The sequence below is a fragment of the Barbatula barbatula genome, assembly GCF_947034865.1.
Source record: "Barbatula barbatula genome assembly, chromosome: 3".
NCBI lineage: Eukaryota > Metazoa > Chordata > Actinopteri > Cypriniformes > Nemacheilidae > Barbatula > Barbatula barbatula.
In genome coordinates, this window is record NC_136764.1 from 29,747,992 (window position 1) to 29,766,584 (window position 18,593).

The 18,593-nt window shown below is 42.6% G+C and overlaps 1 protein-coding gene across 1 annotated transcript in view; it reads right to left on the bottom strand.

Moving 5' to 3' along the window:
* Positions 1-3,401: 3,401 nt before the first annotated feature.
* Positions 3,402-18,593, bottom strand: part of cacna1eb (calcium channel, voltage-dependent, R type, alpha 1E subunit b) — a gene marked incomplete at its 5' end in the record, with an annotated part of 250,899 nt that continues 235,707 nt past the window's right edge. The window contains 6 exons of the mRNA XM_079451973.1: positions 3,402-4,643; positions 6,274-6,413; positions 6,971-7,052; positions 13,128-13,233; positions 13,424-13,470; positions 14,041-14,141. Of these exons, the coding sequence (XP_079308099.1) occupies positions 4,122-4,643; positions 6,274-6,413; positions 6,971-7,052; positions 13,128-13,233; positions 13,424-13,470; positions 14,041-14,141 (998 nt within the window). The 3' untranslated portion in view covers positions 3,402-4,121. The remainder of the gene's footprint in view (positions 4,644-6,273; positions 6,414-6,970; positions 7,053-13,127; positions 13,234-13,423; positions 13,471-14,040; positions 14,142-18,593) is intronic.

Below are 18,593 nucleotides of genomic sequence, written 5' to 3' on the forward strand. Positions count from 1 at the left end.
TTCATTTATCCTGGTGAACTTCTATCGCTGCACGATAGAGAGCATCCTGACTAACTGTCTCACTGAGCGCAAGGCACTGCAGCGGGTGGTGAATACAGCCCAGCGCATCACAGGGACTACACTTTCTCCCATTGAGGACATCCAGAAGAAACACTGTCTGCGTCGAGCTCGCAGCATTCTCAAGGACTCCTCTCACCCCGCTCATAGACTGTTTACTCTCCTGCCTTCTGATAGGCGCTTCCGGTACCTCCGGACAAGAACCAGCAGACTAAGAAACAGCTTTTTTCCCAGAGCTGTTTCATTATTGAACTCTGCCCCCCACTGATTCCACTACCTCTCTTACCTTTTCCTTCAATGCTGCTATAACATTGTTTACATTGCACTACAGGGCTGCCATGCATGACTGAACTGTACACACCAGTACTTCATGTTATCTGCTCTACTGGACTGTTTACACACGCACAGCATCATTTGCACTCTATACTGCTCACTTGCACACCAGGAATATTTTACTGAATGCTCATTTGCACTAATGGACCACTTTCATAACTGCACTAACCTAACCCTACTGCACTGTAACTCTATTAACTGCATCTACTCATCTATTGCACTGTAACTTCAATAACTGCATTAACTAATCTACCGCACTGTAACCTTATTAACTGCATTTACTCATCTTCTGGACTACAACATATTAACTGCATTAACTTGTATACTGCACCGTAACTTTAACAACCGCATTTACTCATCCACTGCACTGTAACCTCAACAACTGCATTAAATCACCTATTGCATTGCAACTTCAATAGCTAAAGTCAATAATTTATGCACACTTAAGTCACTTGCACTATTGTTTAGTCTAAATTATTATCTGTTCATATCCACCTGTACATTAATGTTCATAGTGTTAATGTTCATAGTATATAGTCATCTGTATATATTGTTCATAGTACATACCTACTGTCATATTTTCATAGAACATACCTACTGTAAAATATTTTCATAACTGCATTATATTCTCTCATATTGTATTCTGTATTTATTCTAACTGTATATCCTGCACTTGCTAATTGCACTTCTGGTTAGACCTAAACTACATTTCGTTACACTGTACTTGTATATGTGAAATGACAAAAAAAAAAAATCGAATCTACTGTGGTAACAGCACACTCACTGTGTGCTTATACTGTGGTTAACTTTAGTTAATACATTAGTTAACACAAACTGACAATTGACAACATTTATTAATCTTCGTTAATAAAATTATGTTGATTTCGACATTTATCAATACATTTTTACAAAAGTTGTATCTGTAAACACAATGAACTAACATTACAACTATTAATGAACAATTGTATTCACATTCACTAACTTAAAAAAAAGTTGAATAAATGCTGTAAAAATAAATTGGTTATTGTTAGTTCATGTTGGCTAATGTATTAACTAATGCTAACCAATGGAAACTTATTTTAAAGTGTAACCCAAACTTCATGTAAAGTTCATATTTTTTTCCTTCAAATATTTCAACAATTCAGTTACCTTGTTTATTTTTTTTAGTCTGGTGTTGCAATTTGACACAAATATTCAATCACATTCTGTTGTGGTTTTGGTGACTCCTTTTCGCTTCCTTTGCAATCAGTTGCTAACAACTGTATGGGCACACCATCTTCCTGTTATACCTGTATGTACAGGGCAGAGACTGGCGTGCCGCGCCATTCCCCAATTTTATTGGCCTGTTATAAAGTACAATCAGAGTTGATGATCAAACCCCAACGTTGAGAGACTGACAGAAAAAAAGAATGAGTCTACACCTGTACTTGGCCATGTGTCAGTACTTTGCTAACACGGGGCCAGGCCACAGTGCCTATTGGCATTATAATATCATAAGAGCATACAGAATGTGAATAGCAATTAAATAAAACACATACCATTTGTCCAGTGTAACAATTCCACGGTCAACAGTACCTAACACAATTGTACATCACAATTGAGATATTCGATTCTTCTTCTTCTGGATTTTATGGCGGTTGAAAAACAAACAAGATGATAGGTGCGTTCCTGCCACCTACTGGGCTGGAGTGTGGACCATTGATGGAATAAGAAGAACTAAATAAATGATTGAATTAAAGTTAAATTATTATTGTTATTAAATAACATTTTATTAAGACCTGCAAAATCCTTTCTGCAAATTTTACTACAGTTTATTGTGCATGCAGATTATATTGTAAATTGTTACGTGAAATCAAGGAGTTGATAAGACTGGTTTATTCTTTCTATATACTTGTAGAACATTTCCCCATTTGAGCATCAATGTCTGTAATGTGTGCTGTATGTGCGAAGGAATCTTATCCAAGATGTAAATGATCTTATCCCTGGTGACCGATATTTGAACTGCAACCTCTCAACCTGCTCAACATTTTATATTCACAAAAGCTCTTGAGCTCACATATTGCTCACAATGTGAGTATCACACTGTGATCATCGCATGATCTTATTTGTTGACTTGGAGATCATTGCTTAATCAGTGTCAACAACCTTATTACCTTATTATTACTGTTACTTTCCAAAAAATGCATTCTGTCCCATATATGTCCTAAGAACAAATAGTATGAGTAAAAAGTAGCTCTTGAAAAAACTGGATTAAAGAGTATTGCATTGTGAACATTAATCTGTGCAATTAAAAAATCAAGTTTCCATCAGTGTCATTTATTTACCACAGCTCAAAATTAAAACGTGAATAAGCAGTAATGTAATATATCTTTTTATATTTTGAAATATATAAAATTAAACAGGAAGGATTATAGAGTTATTAATTATGTGAACGAACCTTTGATAAATAATGATATTTAGATTTAATGTGTAATCACCCTTTTTCTCATGCTGTCTGATATTTGACCTGTGTTTTCACTTGCATATGTGTTGCGTATAGTCAATATGTTTTCTTGTACAGCTGCTTTGTAACAATGAAAATTTTTAAAAGCGCTATATAAATAAAGCTGACTTGACTTGACTGAAAGATTTTTATAAGTCTGGATCCCTGTTTCACTGTTTGAGTACAGGAATACTACTTCATACGTCCAACTAGTTTTTAACAACTTGACCATGTTAAGCATGAAGAAGCCAGCATGTTTATCAGTGTAAAGAATAGCACGTTACCCCATCTTTAAACTAGTCTTCCTGAGAATAGGTACTCAATTACAGGAACGTGAGTTTTTGTAATTAATTATGTTATCATGTTATATATGTTATATATTAGGCCATCATGTTATTCTCAGAGTGACAAATTTAAGAGAATTATTTTGGATTGAAGACACAGGGTAAAAGACAATATTATATTGGTGTTAACAACATTATATTGGTTGTATTAAAATAAATATCATCCTTTACATGTTTTTAAAGAAGAAATATTTTATTTTTTAACATTTCCTGATTTGCCAGGACATTTCCTGAATTAGGTGGAGTCTTTATAAGAGTTCACAATAGAAATTCAGGTGAACAAATTTAAAAGTAGACGTTAACTGTAACATAACTGAAGCCTCAATCTTAAAATCTTTCCCTTCTTTTCGGTTTAAGCCATCATTCAAGTTTGTACGAACTAACCTATGAAAGTAAAGTTTAATTATAAAACAGGTTGCCATTTTTGACAACTTCATGTTTGGGAAAATGTAAAGGTTGTAAAGAACATTTCAGGTTTTCTAAAATATTAAATGTCAATATCAATATTAATAAATTGTATTGCCTTTTACTAACAGTGGCCTATTCAATTAAATGAAGGAATATTTTCAACATTTCAGTGCAGAAATGAACCAAACCATGGAATTAAGGTAAAATCATGATAAGACATCAACAAAACCATTAACATCACTTCCTCCACATGTAATAAAGCAGGGACCAATATGTATGCTTTCCAAATGACTAAAATAAAAAAGAGTAAATTTAAGAGTTTTGATACATCATTCCCAACTCATTTCATTACACAGAATACACAGATTATGCCCATATACAGTATACTGTATCTTTAAAAACCCCTGTTAAATATTGCTCCTTTGTCTATGGAGATTAGTGTCCACCTCAGTGTCCTAAATATCCTTATCCTTTTTCGTCCAGTTGTGTTTCTAAATCTAGTATTTGTCATCTTCTGTATCACTGAGGGCTTCACCACCAGCGATGGATACACTCTGAGCCAATCTTTTCCGGAAGTGTCCGTTGGGCACCTGCCAGCCCATCCGTGACCTTGTGCGCGTTGACGCACTGATCGTGTTAGCACGGCCTAGGCTGGTGGCCACCGCAGCCTCAAAAGTGAGAGTTTCCATATGCGTTGAAGTATCAGGACTGTGTTCTTCCTCTTGTAGGGCAAGAAATGACTCATCCATTTCGAAAGGATGGCTCTCCTGCTGTCTTACCCTTATGTCCTGGTCTTCAGCATTGTTATCCCACACAGCAGTACCACAGCAGACTAACATCTGCTGGATGGTTGGGTCATCATCATCCTCATGAGCTTGTGATGAAGACTGCGTCTGGCACACTAAGGGTGAGTAAGAAATATGAGGACGTGAGCAGGTGGAGGTTTGGGATAGACGGCGCTTACCACTTGGAGTGCTGGATTCTGAGGTGGAGGGAACAGGGCTTTCTGAGCTGTTGCCCTGAAAAGAGACACATTTATCACAATGATCCAAATAATCAAATATTTGAGGTCCTTTTACAAGACTCAGTACACTGTTCTCCAATGTAACACCAATTTTGTACTCTTTACAGTTTTCTGCTATCTTGAAAAAGACTTGTGATGTCATCTGCAGCAAGCATCGTCGCCAGTGTGTACAGAATTAGGTGGCCACTGTTAACATCCCAAATAATCAATACATACAAACAAAACAAAACAAATAAGTTTGAGAACCAGGTCGCCAACACCTATAAAAGTGTGTTTTTCCATCTTAAAAATATATCTAAACTACGTCATACGTGTCACCATCAGATGCAGAGAAGCTAATTCATGCCTTTATGACATCAAGATTAGATTACTGTAATGCACTATTAGGTGGTTGCCCTGCAGGCCTATTACAAAAACTCGACCTTGCACTGGTTACCTATAAAGCATCGCATTAACTTTAAAATCGTACTTATTGCCTATAAAGCCCTGCATGGTTTAGAGTCCTGACGTGGTATTACAGTCCTTCACGTGCACTATGCTCTCAGGCAGTTGGTAATACCTAGAATTTCTAAATCAAGTGCAGGCAGCAGATCCTTATCCTATCTAGCACCTAAACTTTGGAATAGTCTTCCCTGCACTGTCCGGGAGGGAGGCACACTCGGTCAGTTTAAATCTAGACTAAAGATGCATCTTTTTAATCTTGCATACACTACACTATCATAATATATATATATTCCCAAGATTTAGTCTGCACTAGTTAGATCAACCGGAACCAGGGACACTTCCAATAACAACTGATGCATTTGTTGCATCAAAGAGTGCAGAACAGTACTCTACTCTCAGCCAGTCTTGTCTCATTGTTCCAAGGTTACTAGAGCGGGCAGGACGCAGTCCAAGGTTACCGGAGCGGGCAGGGCGCAATCCATACCCACATCTGACAAATGCTGTGATAACTCTACAAAACTTCAGCTGCTATTAGATTATTAATGATAATCTCAAATCAAATTTTCTTTATTTTGCATTGTTGTGCAAGCACTGTCGAGCTTGTGCAGAGGCTGCAGCTTTTGCCAGAGGGGAACTGGAATCCCATGGTCAGGCCAGGGTTTTTTTTTCCCCTCCAATGGAGTTTTGGGTTCCTCACCACCGTTTGCATACTGTTTTGCACTGTTTGCCTGGAAGGGGGGGGGGCTGCTATTATTTTATAGTCTTATTTAATTAACATATAGGAATTTATAGTGTGTTAAAATAAAACTTGCTTAATAAAATTGCATTAGCCTACTAGACGAATCCAAGAAAACAGACAAAAATAAATTAGATGTTATAGTGCCCCAAACAATGTATTCTTTAACCTCTGCTCTTTAATAAGAATTTACCATATTCATTTTCCAAATAATTTTTGAAATCATAAGGAAGAAAATCATTTTTAAAAGCTAAGGGAGCGCAGTGACCCAAGCCAGGCCACAACCACAGTCCCCCCCGGCCCCCTTGTGGCGTCAACACTGTCTGCAGCTCTTTTAGTGTGTAGGTCATTGTAAAGCTTGATTCTTGCTTTTAAGCTCTGCCACCTTGATGTGAGTCATGTGAAAGCACCTCTATAAAAAACATTGTTTGAGCTGTTTGCTTACCTGTCTAGTGACACCATGCATCCTCTCCTCACTGGGAGAGCGTGAGCAAGATTTAGAGTTTTCTGGGGACAGTAGAAGCCGCTGTTCTTTTGGTCGTCCCCGCACCTTGTCCATGTACTGTGACTGGCCTGAGCGGGAAACTGTCAAATGTGAAGCAGATGATATAATTTATTGAACAGTATTGAAAACATAAGAAGTGAGAGGAAAGAAGAGATATGAATGGGATTAGGAAACCTTGAGAGAGAACTCAAACTCAGGTCAGTTACTGCTTCAGTAAGATCTTCTGCTATTTGGTGCAGTACAAGCACTAGGCATCAAAACACTTTTCTGACCTATTTTGTTAGGTTCCATGACTTGCGTCCCATTCTCATGTTTTACATGGACAAACTTTTGCTGCGATCTTGTCTTTTACATTTGGTTAGGGGAAAGTTAAGAATCTTCAAGGAATGTAACAGGAGTGAAGTCGGTATTCAATCTTACATTTTTGCATACAGTGGTGATTACTGATAATATCCTCATGGCTATATCCATAATATCCACATGACATAAAGATCTGTATCTAATCTTGTCTGATGGATTCTGATCTGATGGATGTTTATGTATTTTTTATTAATATTTGTTACACTATGGATGTTTGCTGAACTCTCCATTTCTTATAGCATTAAAACATTCAACAGTCTTCACTAAAGAGACAGACCTGCAGCTTTGTAGGTCTTGTGTCTTGTTCTGAATGCATGTTCATCTTCTCCCCAAAGGCCATTTAACCCTGATTCGTCAACCTAAGCATAAGCAGAAACAAACAATATCAGAAAGAGACAACCATTTAATCATCTTTCAGTTTTTTTATCTTATCACATATTTTCCTATTGGAGCAGAAAACTAGCATAGGCCATGTCAAAATGTATTTTTTTTAAATAATAGGGCCTATTTACATAACTGATTTAAAGAAGCTATTGCTGGTGGTGTTTAAAAGGATCCTTGGGTATAGAGAGATGTATTGCTTAATATATTAACAATGGCATTGACTTTACAAATGTGAAATAAAAAAACAGTGTAACTGTCACAGCATTCATAAGCTTTGTAAAAACTTTTTACTTGGAGGCCGCCATATTTTGCGTCAAATTTTGTGACGTCAAATGGTTGTAACCTAAACCTTGTCTTAATGCTACAGCAAAGCACACAAGATTTCCATATATAACAGGAAAATACGAGACGTCAAACATGTCGCTGATTGATTTATCCTAATTCTTTTCCCTTTCCTTCTTAAAAAAAAACACGTACTAACCTCACTATTCTTAGCTTTGTATACTGTGCTAGGCTTTAATGGACTTTTTAATGGATGTTGTTATAATTGCTTCCAATGTTTCCTCATCTGTAAGTCGCTTTGGATAAAAGTGTCTGCCAAATGACTAAATGTAAATGTAAATGTACAATGTAAAAGAACTGATTAGTGTGTCTGTGTTCAGGTTGTCTGCCTGTGTGTGCAACCATTTTACGTCATCGAAAAAGAACATGGTGGCCTCCTTAGGTTAAAAGGAGTATTACATAAAAAACCTTTAAAGAAATTAAAATATTAGATTTTTTTCTAAAGACAAATGCTAGTAGTGTAAGGCTTCTTAAAGAGTTCCCTTTGAGGACGGACGGATTAAACATCTTTAGGCATTAAAAATAGCATATGTAAAATGCTATTAATAATTATTATAATAATAATAGCAACAAAATAGCTGCAAGCAGCAATTCAGGGGTCAAGCCCTTCAATGGCAACAACAGGAAATACACTGAACAAAATTATTTACGCAACACTTTGGTTTTTGCAACACACCCATTTTTCATGAGCTGAACTGTATGAACACAAAAGGCCCATTTCTCTCAAATATTGTTCACATACTGTATCTGTCTAAATCTGTGTTAGTGAACACTCCTTTGCCGAGATAATCCATCCAACTCACAGGTGTGGCATTTCAAGATGCTGATGCAGCATGATTATTGCACAGGTGTGCCTTAGACTGGCCACAATAAAAGGCCACTCTACAATGTGTAGTTTTATCGAAAACCAATCATTATCTGGTGTGAGTACCATTTGCCTCACGCAGCGCAACACATCTCCTGCGCATAGAGTTGATCAGGTTGTTGATTGTGGCATGTGGAATTTTGGTCCACTACTATTCAGTGGCTGTGCGAAGTTGCTGGATATTGGCAGGAACTGGAACACACTGTCGTTTCACGAGTTCACCCTCGCCGATAAACAGCTCCTTGTTAGGATAGATGGTAAAGCATGGGAATGAAGGTTATGCGTATTTGGCGTGTTGTGCAGGGAGTGGGCTCTGAGCTCACCGGATCTATCCGAACCCGGAGCACTCTACCCTGCTCAGAGCAAGTGCTCCGGGCTCGGAACCGGCTCGAGCCCAGAACACACCCCCAAATGCAAAATAGAGCTTCATTGCTGGTGGTGCCTGCTGCTACAGAGCACTTGTTGGAAGCTCGGACCCCTGCGGGGGCGGTCGCTGCTGCGATACTGGCTTCATTGCTGGTGGTGCCTGCTGCTACAGAGCACTTGTTGGAAGCTCGGGCCCCTGCGGGGGCGGTCGCTGCTGCGATGCTGGCTTCATTGCTGGTGGTGCCTGCTGCTACAGAACACTTATGGGAAGTTTGGGCCCCTGCGGGGGTGGTCGCTGCTGCGATACTGGCTTCGTTGCTGGTGGTGCCTGCTGCTGCAAAGCACTTGTGGGAGGCTCGGACCCCTGCGGGGCCGGTCGCTGCAATACTGGCTTCTTGGCAAGTTGTGACTGGTGCTGCAGGGCACTGGTTGGAAGCTTGGGCCCCTGCGGGGGCGGTTGCTGCTGCGATACTGTCTCTATGGCGAGTGGTGCAGTCTTCGAGACTTTTGAGGACAACGTTGTGAGATGGAAGCGCTGGCTGCCTTGTTAACGAACTGTATGGTGGTACCGCCTTCAGCAATGAAGACCGGCTCAGCCGAGCGCCAGATGTGAGAACCATCTCCTGCGGAGGCGTTCCCGGGTGACAAAACTGGACAACTGGTAACTGTGAATGCAACACCTGCTTGAGTCGATAGGTCCGCAGGTGATGCGATCTTCAGGGAGTCACGCGTCAGAGTGGCTGAGGTTTGAACTAACATCCGAGACTATCAGATGATATGGGAAAGGAGTGTTCGCTGGGCTTCCCTGAGGAGCGAAAGGTCCGTCCGGATGTAGCTTCTAAAAGCCTCCGATGACCATCGGGCTAGGGCTTGGATCTGCGGCTGGGATAGGCCCATTTGGGCGGCTGTGGTAGCTGCGCCTATGCGGAAGGAGTGACCGGAAAAGTTGTCTGCTGGGATGCCAGATTGGAGCAGGACGGCTTTGAGGTGCTTCTGAAACCAGAAGCGTGAGGCCGGCGATTAGAGTCGTCGACGAAGAGGGGATCCGATAAGGCCGCTGACCGGGGTTGTCTGTAGCGAAGGTAGGCTAGGAGGGTTTGATACGGCTGGATCAGTGACTGGATGTTGAAAACGTAGACGAAATAGCCTCTCCTGGTTTGGTCCGTCTTACTTTGCCTAATCGAGTAAGAAATCATCTCCGAATCCAGCACTTGGAGGTCATTCATGGTGGGGTGAACCGAAGGGTCGAATTTGGATGTGGTGGTGATCTCTGAGTATCGTAGAAAGCCGAAGAACGCCAATGTGAACATGGCGTCGAGTGTGCGGGCAACATGTATGGAGTGATATCCCTTGCGGAGGTTGGAGATGCATTTGGTAAGAATCTCCAGGGTAATGGGCCTCCTGGCGTCCTGACGGGCGGGTTGAGATCTTCGTATGCCTTGGATAACCATTGATGTTTGGGAGCTTGCTACGGCCGGTGACGGGGAGTTGAAAATAAATTTTTGGAAGAACTGGAGTTCGCTGAGGTAACCTCTGATGGAGCTGGCCTGAAGTTTTTTTGCAGTGTTGAGAAATTAGATGTATGAGGTAATTGTGAGGAGAGAAAATTCTGGGAAGGGAATGCTGAATGCCTGGTGAAACGATCTGAAGCTTCTCCACGCCGTGAGGTATGATTGCAGGGTCCTGGGGGAAACTGCCTTAGTTATGGAATTGAGAGAGGCATCGAGAAGCGTTTGCAGTGGGTGATTCACTGGAAGATCAACTCTGGATAAGGTTGTACAGGAATAGGCATGGGGTCCGCTTCAAGCGCCAGCAGCCTGGACTTCTGCCAAAATCTGCGCTCTGATGTCGCTGGAGACTGGTGGAGGTTCCATCGCATGCGCGTGTGGAGGCGCTGGCATCGCAGCGGCTGTGGCCAATGAAATGTGGGGCGTGCCTGTTGAAGAGAGAGAATGGCAGCCGTTTGCGCGTTGTGCGGAGACAAACTCTTGCTAGGGTTGGCAGCGGCGCCGAAGATATGAGGCCCAGGGACCGAGGCCCGTGACTCTAACGGAGGCAGCCTCACGCTAGAAATCAATTCCGGCGCCCTGCGGGCCAAGAACCAGGGGCGGGAAAAGCAAATCTAATGGCGGCCGCTTGTGCATCTAACGGAGACATGCTCGCGCTTGCGGCGGCAGCGAAGAATTGCGGTCCGGTGACCAGCGCTTGTGTCCCCAGCGGAGGCAGCCTCGCACTGGGGAGCCAAGAGCCCGGGGCGGGCAGGGCGAATCTAATGGCGGCCGCATGTGCGTCTAACGGAGACATGCTTGCGCTAGCGGCGGCGCCAAAGAATTGTGGTCCAGAGACCAGCGGTTGTGTCCCCAATGGAGGCAGCCTCACGCTGGAGACGTATGGGTGAGCCAGGGCTCCTGAGAGTTGCCGGCCAGCCTGGCTGGGCTGTCATCTGCAGTCGCGGTGGTGTCCCACGCATTGAGCTGAGATGCCGCAGGCTGCCGGAGGGATATCCATAGCTTCTAGCGTGACCTGAGCGCTTCCAAGACTAGCCGAAGGCTTGCTACGTCGGCTCGAGTGAGGCAGACCATGCCGAGCCGCGGAGGTAGATTGCCCGAGAATGTTTGCTACTTTGGAGACCAGGGGAGACTCTGACATAGTGGCGAAACTTGACGATGCTTATCTGGCAAGATGCATCAGGTAAGATTGTTTGTCTATTTATGATAGAGCTTGCTGGAGCTGATAGGGTAGATATGGTAATTGCTGATGGTGAACCAGCCTAGATAATTAAGTAGAGATTGCGTGCTCGGCTGATAGGTGATTGAGCAAACCGCTTACCCACACAACGCCATACACGCTGTTCTGCCATCTGCCCTGTACAGTGAAAACTGGGATTCATCCGTGAAGAGAAGACCTCTCCAAAGTGCCAGACGCCATCGAATGTGAGCATTTGACGATTCAAGTTGGTTACGAAGACGAACTGCAGTCAGGTTGAGACCCCGATGATGACGACGAGCATATAATTGAGCTTCCCTGAGAAGGTTTCTGACAGTTTGTGCAGACATTCTTTGGTTATGCAAACCTATTGTTACAGCAGCTGTCCAGGTGGCTGGTCTCAGATGATCTTGGAGGTGAATATGCTGGATGTGGAGGTCCTGGGATGGTGTGGTCACACGTGGTCTGCGGTTATGAGGCCAGTTGGATGTACTGCCAATTTCTCTGAAACGCCTTTGGAGACTGCTTATGGTAGAGAAATTAACATTCAAATCACAGACAACAGGTCTTGTGGACAGCATGTCAATTGCACGCTCCCTCAAAACTTGCGACATCTGTGCATTAATCATGCAGTTGAATTAGCGTCTTGATATGCCACACCTGTGAGGTGGATGGATTATCTTGTGCTCACTAACACAGATTTAGATGGATTTGTGAACACTGACCACGTTTACATGGACAAAAATAATCTGATAATAACACAATTAAGACAATACTCTGATTAAGAATGGACCATCAAAACACAGCTTTTTCTGTCTAAACTCTTAATCGTAGTAAAACCAAATTGAATTTAGTGTCGAATGGGCCAGTGGCAAATCAGCGTCGCCATGGCAACGGGGCAATCAAGCCGCCACACCTGTGGATCGTCACCACCTGGTCCTTATCAAGCTCACCCTTTATAAACGGAGGAAGAAGAGGAAAGGGTGAGCTTGTTCTCCACAGAGAGTCCCATGACGAACGTGTGGTTTTCCCTTTTTCAGAGACCAGCAGCTGACAATCCACAGGCACCTCTCACGGACCACACCACCTTCGCAACTTTCACCTTTTGAGGCAAGAGCACCCCACATGCCCGACGAACTGAGAGGAGTTAATTCCACACGACTCTACTCGCCTAAATTCACTCATTGTGTCTCGATAAATCACCCTCCGGGGCTAAAAGTTGGAAGTACTGTGTTTATCTCGTTTTCTGCCTGCCACAACGGGTGGAGTAATCCTATTTTAGTCACATTATCGAAGTGCGGTATAGACATGTACACACCTTAATCACACTATTACCGGCGCGTGCCAACAATTCTAGAAAATAAATGAAACACCAAAAACTGTATGTGGTATCATGGCGAAGACGAAATTATGGAGGGAACGTCGAATGGCATCGCTTAGGGATGTCATGACGTATGGCATTAATCGAACTACGTGGTGTAACGTAAAACAGGAACATGAAAGGAATATTCTTAAAGCAACTCATGCAAACACCTTAATCATAATATTAGCTTACTCAGAATAAGGCAAATAATTTGATTACTGATGTCCATGTAAAAGTGGTCACTATTTCAGAGAAATAAGCCTTTTGTGTACATAGAAAAAGTCTAAGATCTTAGAGTTCAGCTCATGAAAAATGGGGGCAAAAACAAAAGTGTTGCGGTTGTAATTTTGTTCAGTATATAACAAATTCCGGATTCCAGTCAAACCATCTAAATACATTTTTTGGTACCTGCGAGACATCGTTTTCTTCACTGCTGTCAGTGCGAGGGCTCATGGGCTGCAGTAAGAGCTCCTGTGGTGATATTGGGCTCAAAGCCACAAACCCTCCACTGGTCCTAAAACATACAATCACAACATTATGACAAGAAAACTGAAAAACAAAGTGAAAGTATGCCGCACATATGTGTAGAGTAATGTATAGAGTCCAAAACAGAGCAAGACCAAATACTGTTGTACAATAATTTTGTCTATAATGCAGTGTGTTGAGTGCTGTTATGAGAGTGCACAGCAGGGCATGAGACTCACAGGGCTGATCCAGCACTATGACATACCAGAGCCAGGTTGAGACTTCTCTGTACCAAAGCAAAGAAGTGATTGTAAAAACTCATATTAGAAAGGCAAAGCAGTAATGTAACACAGAAATACACACAAACATTTTACATTAATAGAGAAAAATTGGTCACATATTCTCATTCCCAATAGGACCCACAATAATTTTATGTCATGTTTTTAATTAGACCTTCTTGTAAATCTGGGAATAATAATGCTATCCTAAATTACATGTTAAAAATATATGTCTAAATCAAATATTAACCATACAAACAGACCCTGAACACTAACACCAACGCAGAGCGATGTGACTCGATAAAAGACAATAGAATCCTTTATAATCCTTTATAATTTTGAATGTTGTCCACACTGTGCGGCGGGACACAACCATCCCATTAGAACTAGCCTTGTGTCATGTTGTGCCGGCCACGTCTGGTGTGGACAGACATATGAAGAAAAAAAAATTGAAACAAAAAAAACTTACACTAACCCTCTCTCTTCTCTCAACAGGTAGTGGTCTAGCTTTTGTTGAAACTAGTAACTTTGTTCTAGCACCTATTGTACTATTGCTCTTTGTATGACATATCGCTTACCTGTGCCTCAACCTGTTGCCTCAACTTCTTGGCTTTGCTCTGCTTAAAGTAATCCATGATCATCATCGAAGCATAGATCTTTCCAACAGTCATGTCTGTGTCTGAAGATACACAGACAACAAACACATACCTCTGAATTATTGAGAACTGGATTGCTCATGACATAATAACATTAAAACCACCATGCTGCCTTCGAGGTTTGCCCAAACATTCCGTTGAATTAATTGGACATTGTCAAATGTTAATGATAATGATAACTTTAACCTATCATTCACCGTTTTTGTACCTTAAGTCTCCCTGTACACCCTAATAACCAAATGTGTAAGGCATGTAAAAGGCTAGCCTATTTATTTAAAATTTGAAAGTTGAGAGTGTATTACTGGCTAGCTGTAGCTGAAGTGAGCTTGTTGTGTTTGCTTGAACTGGACTAGTAACTGTAGCTGTTTGTTAGCAAAGGATAGTTAAACCTCCTGCACTGCTTTTAAGGTCCACCGTAGATGCACTTACACATGTACACAGCAGAGACCTCAGCACCGTCTTCGGCTAATGTCGTAAATGTGACATAATCACCTCAGGGGTCATGATCGAGGGGGAGAAAATTCCTAAAGCTGATGGTTTTTTATTTGCCTGGTTTAATTTTTAACTTCTTAACTAATATTCTGAATGAAAGCAATTGGCTAGCACCTGCACCAGGTCTATTTGCCTATTTGCATAAGGTGATCTGATGAGCTGATGCCTGCGTTGGTCCTTGAAAAGTTGAGAAATGTTCAACTTCTTGCGGCGAGCAATGCCAGTGAAGCGACATTGACAGACCCACAACTCAGTTCGGAAACGCATAACGTCACCCATTTAAAGTAAATGAGAATTGTTGACAATGTCAACCTGTGTGAATCCAACGCTATACTTATTGATTACATACACTATTTCTAATCATAAAAAAATCTAAAATTCTCTCATGAATTACTAGGGTTGGGTATTGAGAACCGGTTCCGTTTTAGAACCGGTTCCAAATGTCAAAGAACCGGGGATTCGATAGGATTTCGGTTCTGTTTATCGATTCCTGACTTTTTCAGGACAGGAGGACCTGCGACAAGGACCTAATTTCATTACGCACATGCGCAGTTCATTACAACCAGAAACAGCTAACGTTAGCAATAACGTAAATTAATTTACCTTAGTTAAGTGGGAATGCATATTAAAGATGAATTAATTCATTTCATTTCTGAAAAAAGCAGACTTGCTAGCGTGACAGATGAACACGAAAAAGAAAAGTAGAGTTCTGTACATATCAACACTTTGTGTCTCACCTGAAATCCTTCCCATTCTACAAGAACATTTCACTGTGCGTGAAGGAGATGCAGTGTTAGTGTCTACTTTAAAGACACCAGTGTGGTCAGATCTTTCCAAGCGTTATCAAGTAAAAGAATAATGAAAACTTATTATAACAATAATTGTGTTATGTTTTATTATTTGCTCACACTTTATATTAGGTGTCTTTACAATGTACTTTCACTTTAAAAAATAAGTACAGTGTAGTTATTGTTTTCATATGGTTTTCCAAATCACATTTGCTGTTATTGAGGTAGGCTTGGTGGTATGGGTAGGTAAGGGTGGGCTAAGGTTTGTATGGAACAACAATATAATTATAGATGTAATTAGGTGCAGGTATTTTTAAAATATAATATGTAAAAACATGCATGTACACAAGTATCAAATTACTAATGTTCATGTATTAATTGAGTATTAAATTAATTTAAATTTTAAATGATCAAATGTTTATTTCCTGCATTGTGTCCTATGTATGTTGTTAGTCATTGCTTATTACACTTTCAGCATACCCCAATCCAGCAGAACAAAATTCAGAGCACCTTGAAGGTGTGGTTATCTAGCTGGGACCTGTGCCTGCGACAGCCCTACAGGAAACTTAGCCCAAAATACATCTGTCCCTTTGTAATCCTTCAACAGATCAATCTAGTAACATTTGGACTCTTCGTGAGAGAGACAGTTCCACATCTCACACCCCGACCGTCCGGCACCCTGTCCTTGCCATCCAGTAAGGCCCGCCGTAGTGGGCTGTGGAGGAGGGGGTACTGTAACATCTGCTCTGTCTTCATCGACCACGCCCCCCGCACTAGAGCCCTCTTTCGTCCGTTGTGTTAACACAACATACAGTGTTTCCCAATGCTGGTTCTCAGGGCACACCTCCAGGAATGTATAAGATTCAACCCGATTTAACTCACCTGATTCAACTCATCAGCTTCTTGTTGTGTTAATTGGAGAAACATTTCAAACATTCTGCGAGGTGTGCCCCAAGGACCAGGGTTGGGTTGTAGTGCATGCCATGGCCATGCTGTGGGTGTAAACATGCAGATTAATGGTCTGTAGTATTATAAAAGGAACCCGTTCCTATGTAAAAGCGGAATGAAATCTGATCAACGCGATGAGAAGTGAGAGTGGTGCAGGACAAACCGGAAAAGGTGCAACACCGGGAAGTGCAAGTGAACAGCGCAGCCGGCGTGGCGAATACGACTCGAGATTTCTATCTAAGTGGAGGGGCGAGTTACTTGCTCCTATTGTGTAATTTCTGGATTGTTTTAAGATGATTTGAGATGATTTGATGCTGATTTCACATGCAATGTGCACTGCTATTTACCACAGTCATAATATATTTAAACAGTATTTAGAAGTATTCATAGGAATATTAGAATATGTGGGAGTATTAGTACTTTATGATCTGAAACCACATTTATCCGAAGATGATTGTATACTAATGATTTATGGAGATGATTTAATGACTTAATGTTACACTCAGTATACCTGTTTACTGATTATTTACATAAATATACTTACATAGCATGGTTAAGTGTACTTTTGAACATTATACAGCAATATAAAATCCAGTAATGTCTGTGAGACCTAGAGGCCTGAGGCCTTAAGTTTAATAAAGTTCAGAGGATGAGGCACAGAAAACATAAGTACTTTCCACTGACCAGTGTACCTGAGTTGTAACATTGTATACAGTTATTTAAATAAATTAGGTAATAATGTGCCAACCAGGATTAGAAATGTATCTTGCTGCCTGGGATCTATTGGTGGCAAAGCAGAACAATTGGGTATTAAAAATAAAAGATATCAAGGACCTGATTGGTTTAACGAGAAATCCCCCTTGCATAAGTTTCACTATAACTATGGGCTGGAAAACACTGTATTTTGGGATGGCTTGTACGAATAAAGTGAACTCTTTGATTAATTAATTATAAAATGCCAATGGGCTTGGCGAATGGCACCCGCACGCCAGTCTCCGCCCCGTACATACGGGTATAAAGGAAGATGTCGGCGGTCATTCACTCATCCTTTGTTCTTCGGAACCTGTGTGTTTGCTGATGCTACACGCGATACATTTATGACGCGGAGCAGCGGACTTCTCCTTTCGGTGGACTTCCCCCTTAGCGTTTCGGCAGAAGGCTACAGACCTTAAGAGGTAAGTCCCTCCGGCTACGAGCATGTCTACGCCCCGCTCCGTTACTATTCTTCCCGGAGTTGCATGACAAGCTCGCCTAGTCCTGGAATGCGCCCCTTTCGGCGCGTTTCAGGCCGGAGGGCTCGGTGGCTGTGACTTCCCTGGTTGGTGGGGCGGCTAGGGGCTATGTTGACGTCCCCCGGGTGGTGCGTGCAGTCGCGGGCCACTTGTGCCCGCAGACAGCTGCCACTTGGGGGGCTCGACCTAGACTCCCATCCAGAGCATGTAAGCTCTCTTCGACACTCGTGTTGAAGGCTTGCAGTGCTGCTGGACGAACCGCCTCCGCTCTCCACGCCATGGCGGTCCTCCAGGTTTTTTAGGCGAAAGTCCTGAAGGATTTGGACGGCGGGAAGTCCGACCCAACTTGTATGAGTGAGCTGCGTACTGCCACAGACCTCGCGCTACGAGCGGCGAAGGCCACGGCACGTGCCCTGGGTCGGTCGATGTCCACAATGGTGGTCCAAGAGAGGCATCTGTGGCTTAGTCTTGCGCAGGTGAGCGGCGCCCAGAAGGCCCGCCTTCTGGATGCGGCCATCTCGCAAGCAGGGCTGCTTGGTGATACCGTGGAGTTCTCCGCGGTCTGGAAGCAGACTGAGGCGATCGAACAAATCCTGCCACGCCGCAACGTGCCCGCCAACAGGTAAGCATGGTCTCGGGCGCAGCCTGGATCCCAGCAGCCCTGCCCTCCCGCGGCAGCCCTCCGGTTCCAGGAACCTTCCAGAGGACGACCCACCAGAGACGTAGACCCCCGCGGAAGAGGAGCCGTCTGTTAGAACCAGGTCCATTATAGGTAGAGTCATCCCTGCTCAGGCAGACCCCTGTATTAGGACTAGTGCCCCATACGTAGTGACTCCCCTCTGGGTAGTCCCGTGTGTTGAATTCCTCACTCAGGATTTCCCGATTGGTGAATCTGTGACCTCCCCGCCGGTGGTAATCCCACCTGGATTGTCCCCCTATTCGGGCTAACACCTTTCCGCATTTTGTTCTCCCCGCCGGGGAGACCATGTTAGTGTCTCCACATGTAACCTCCCCT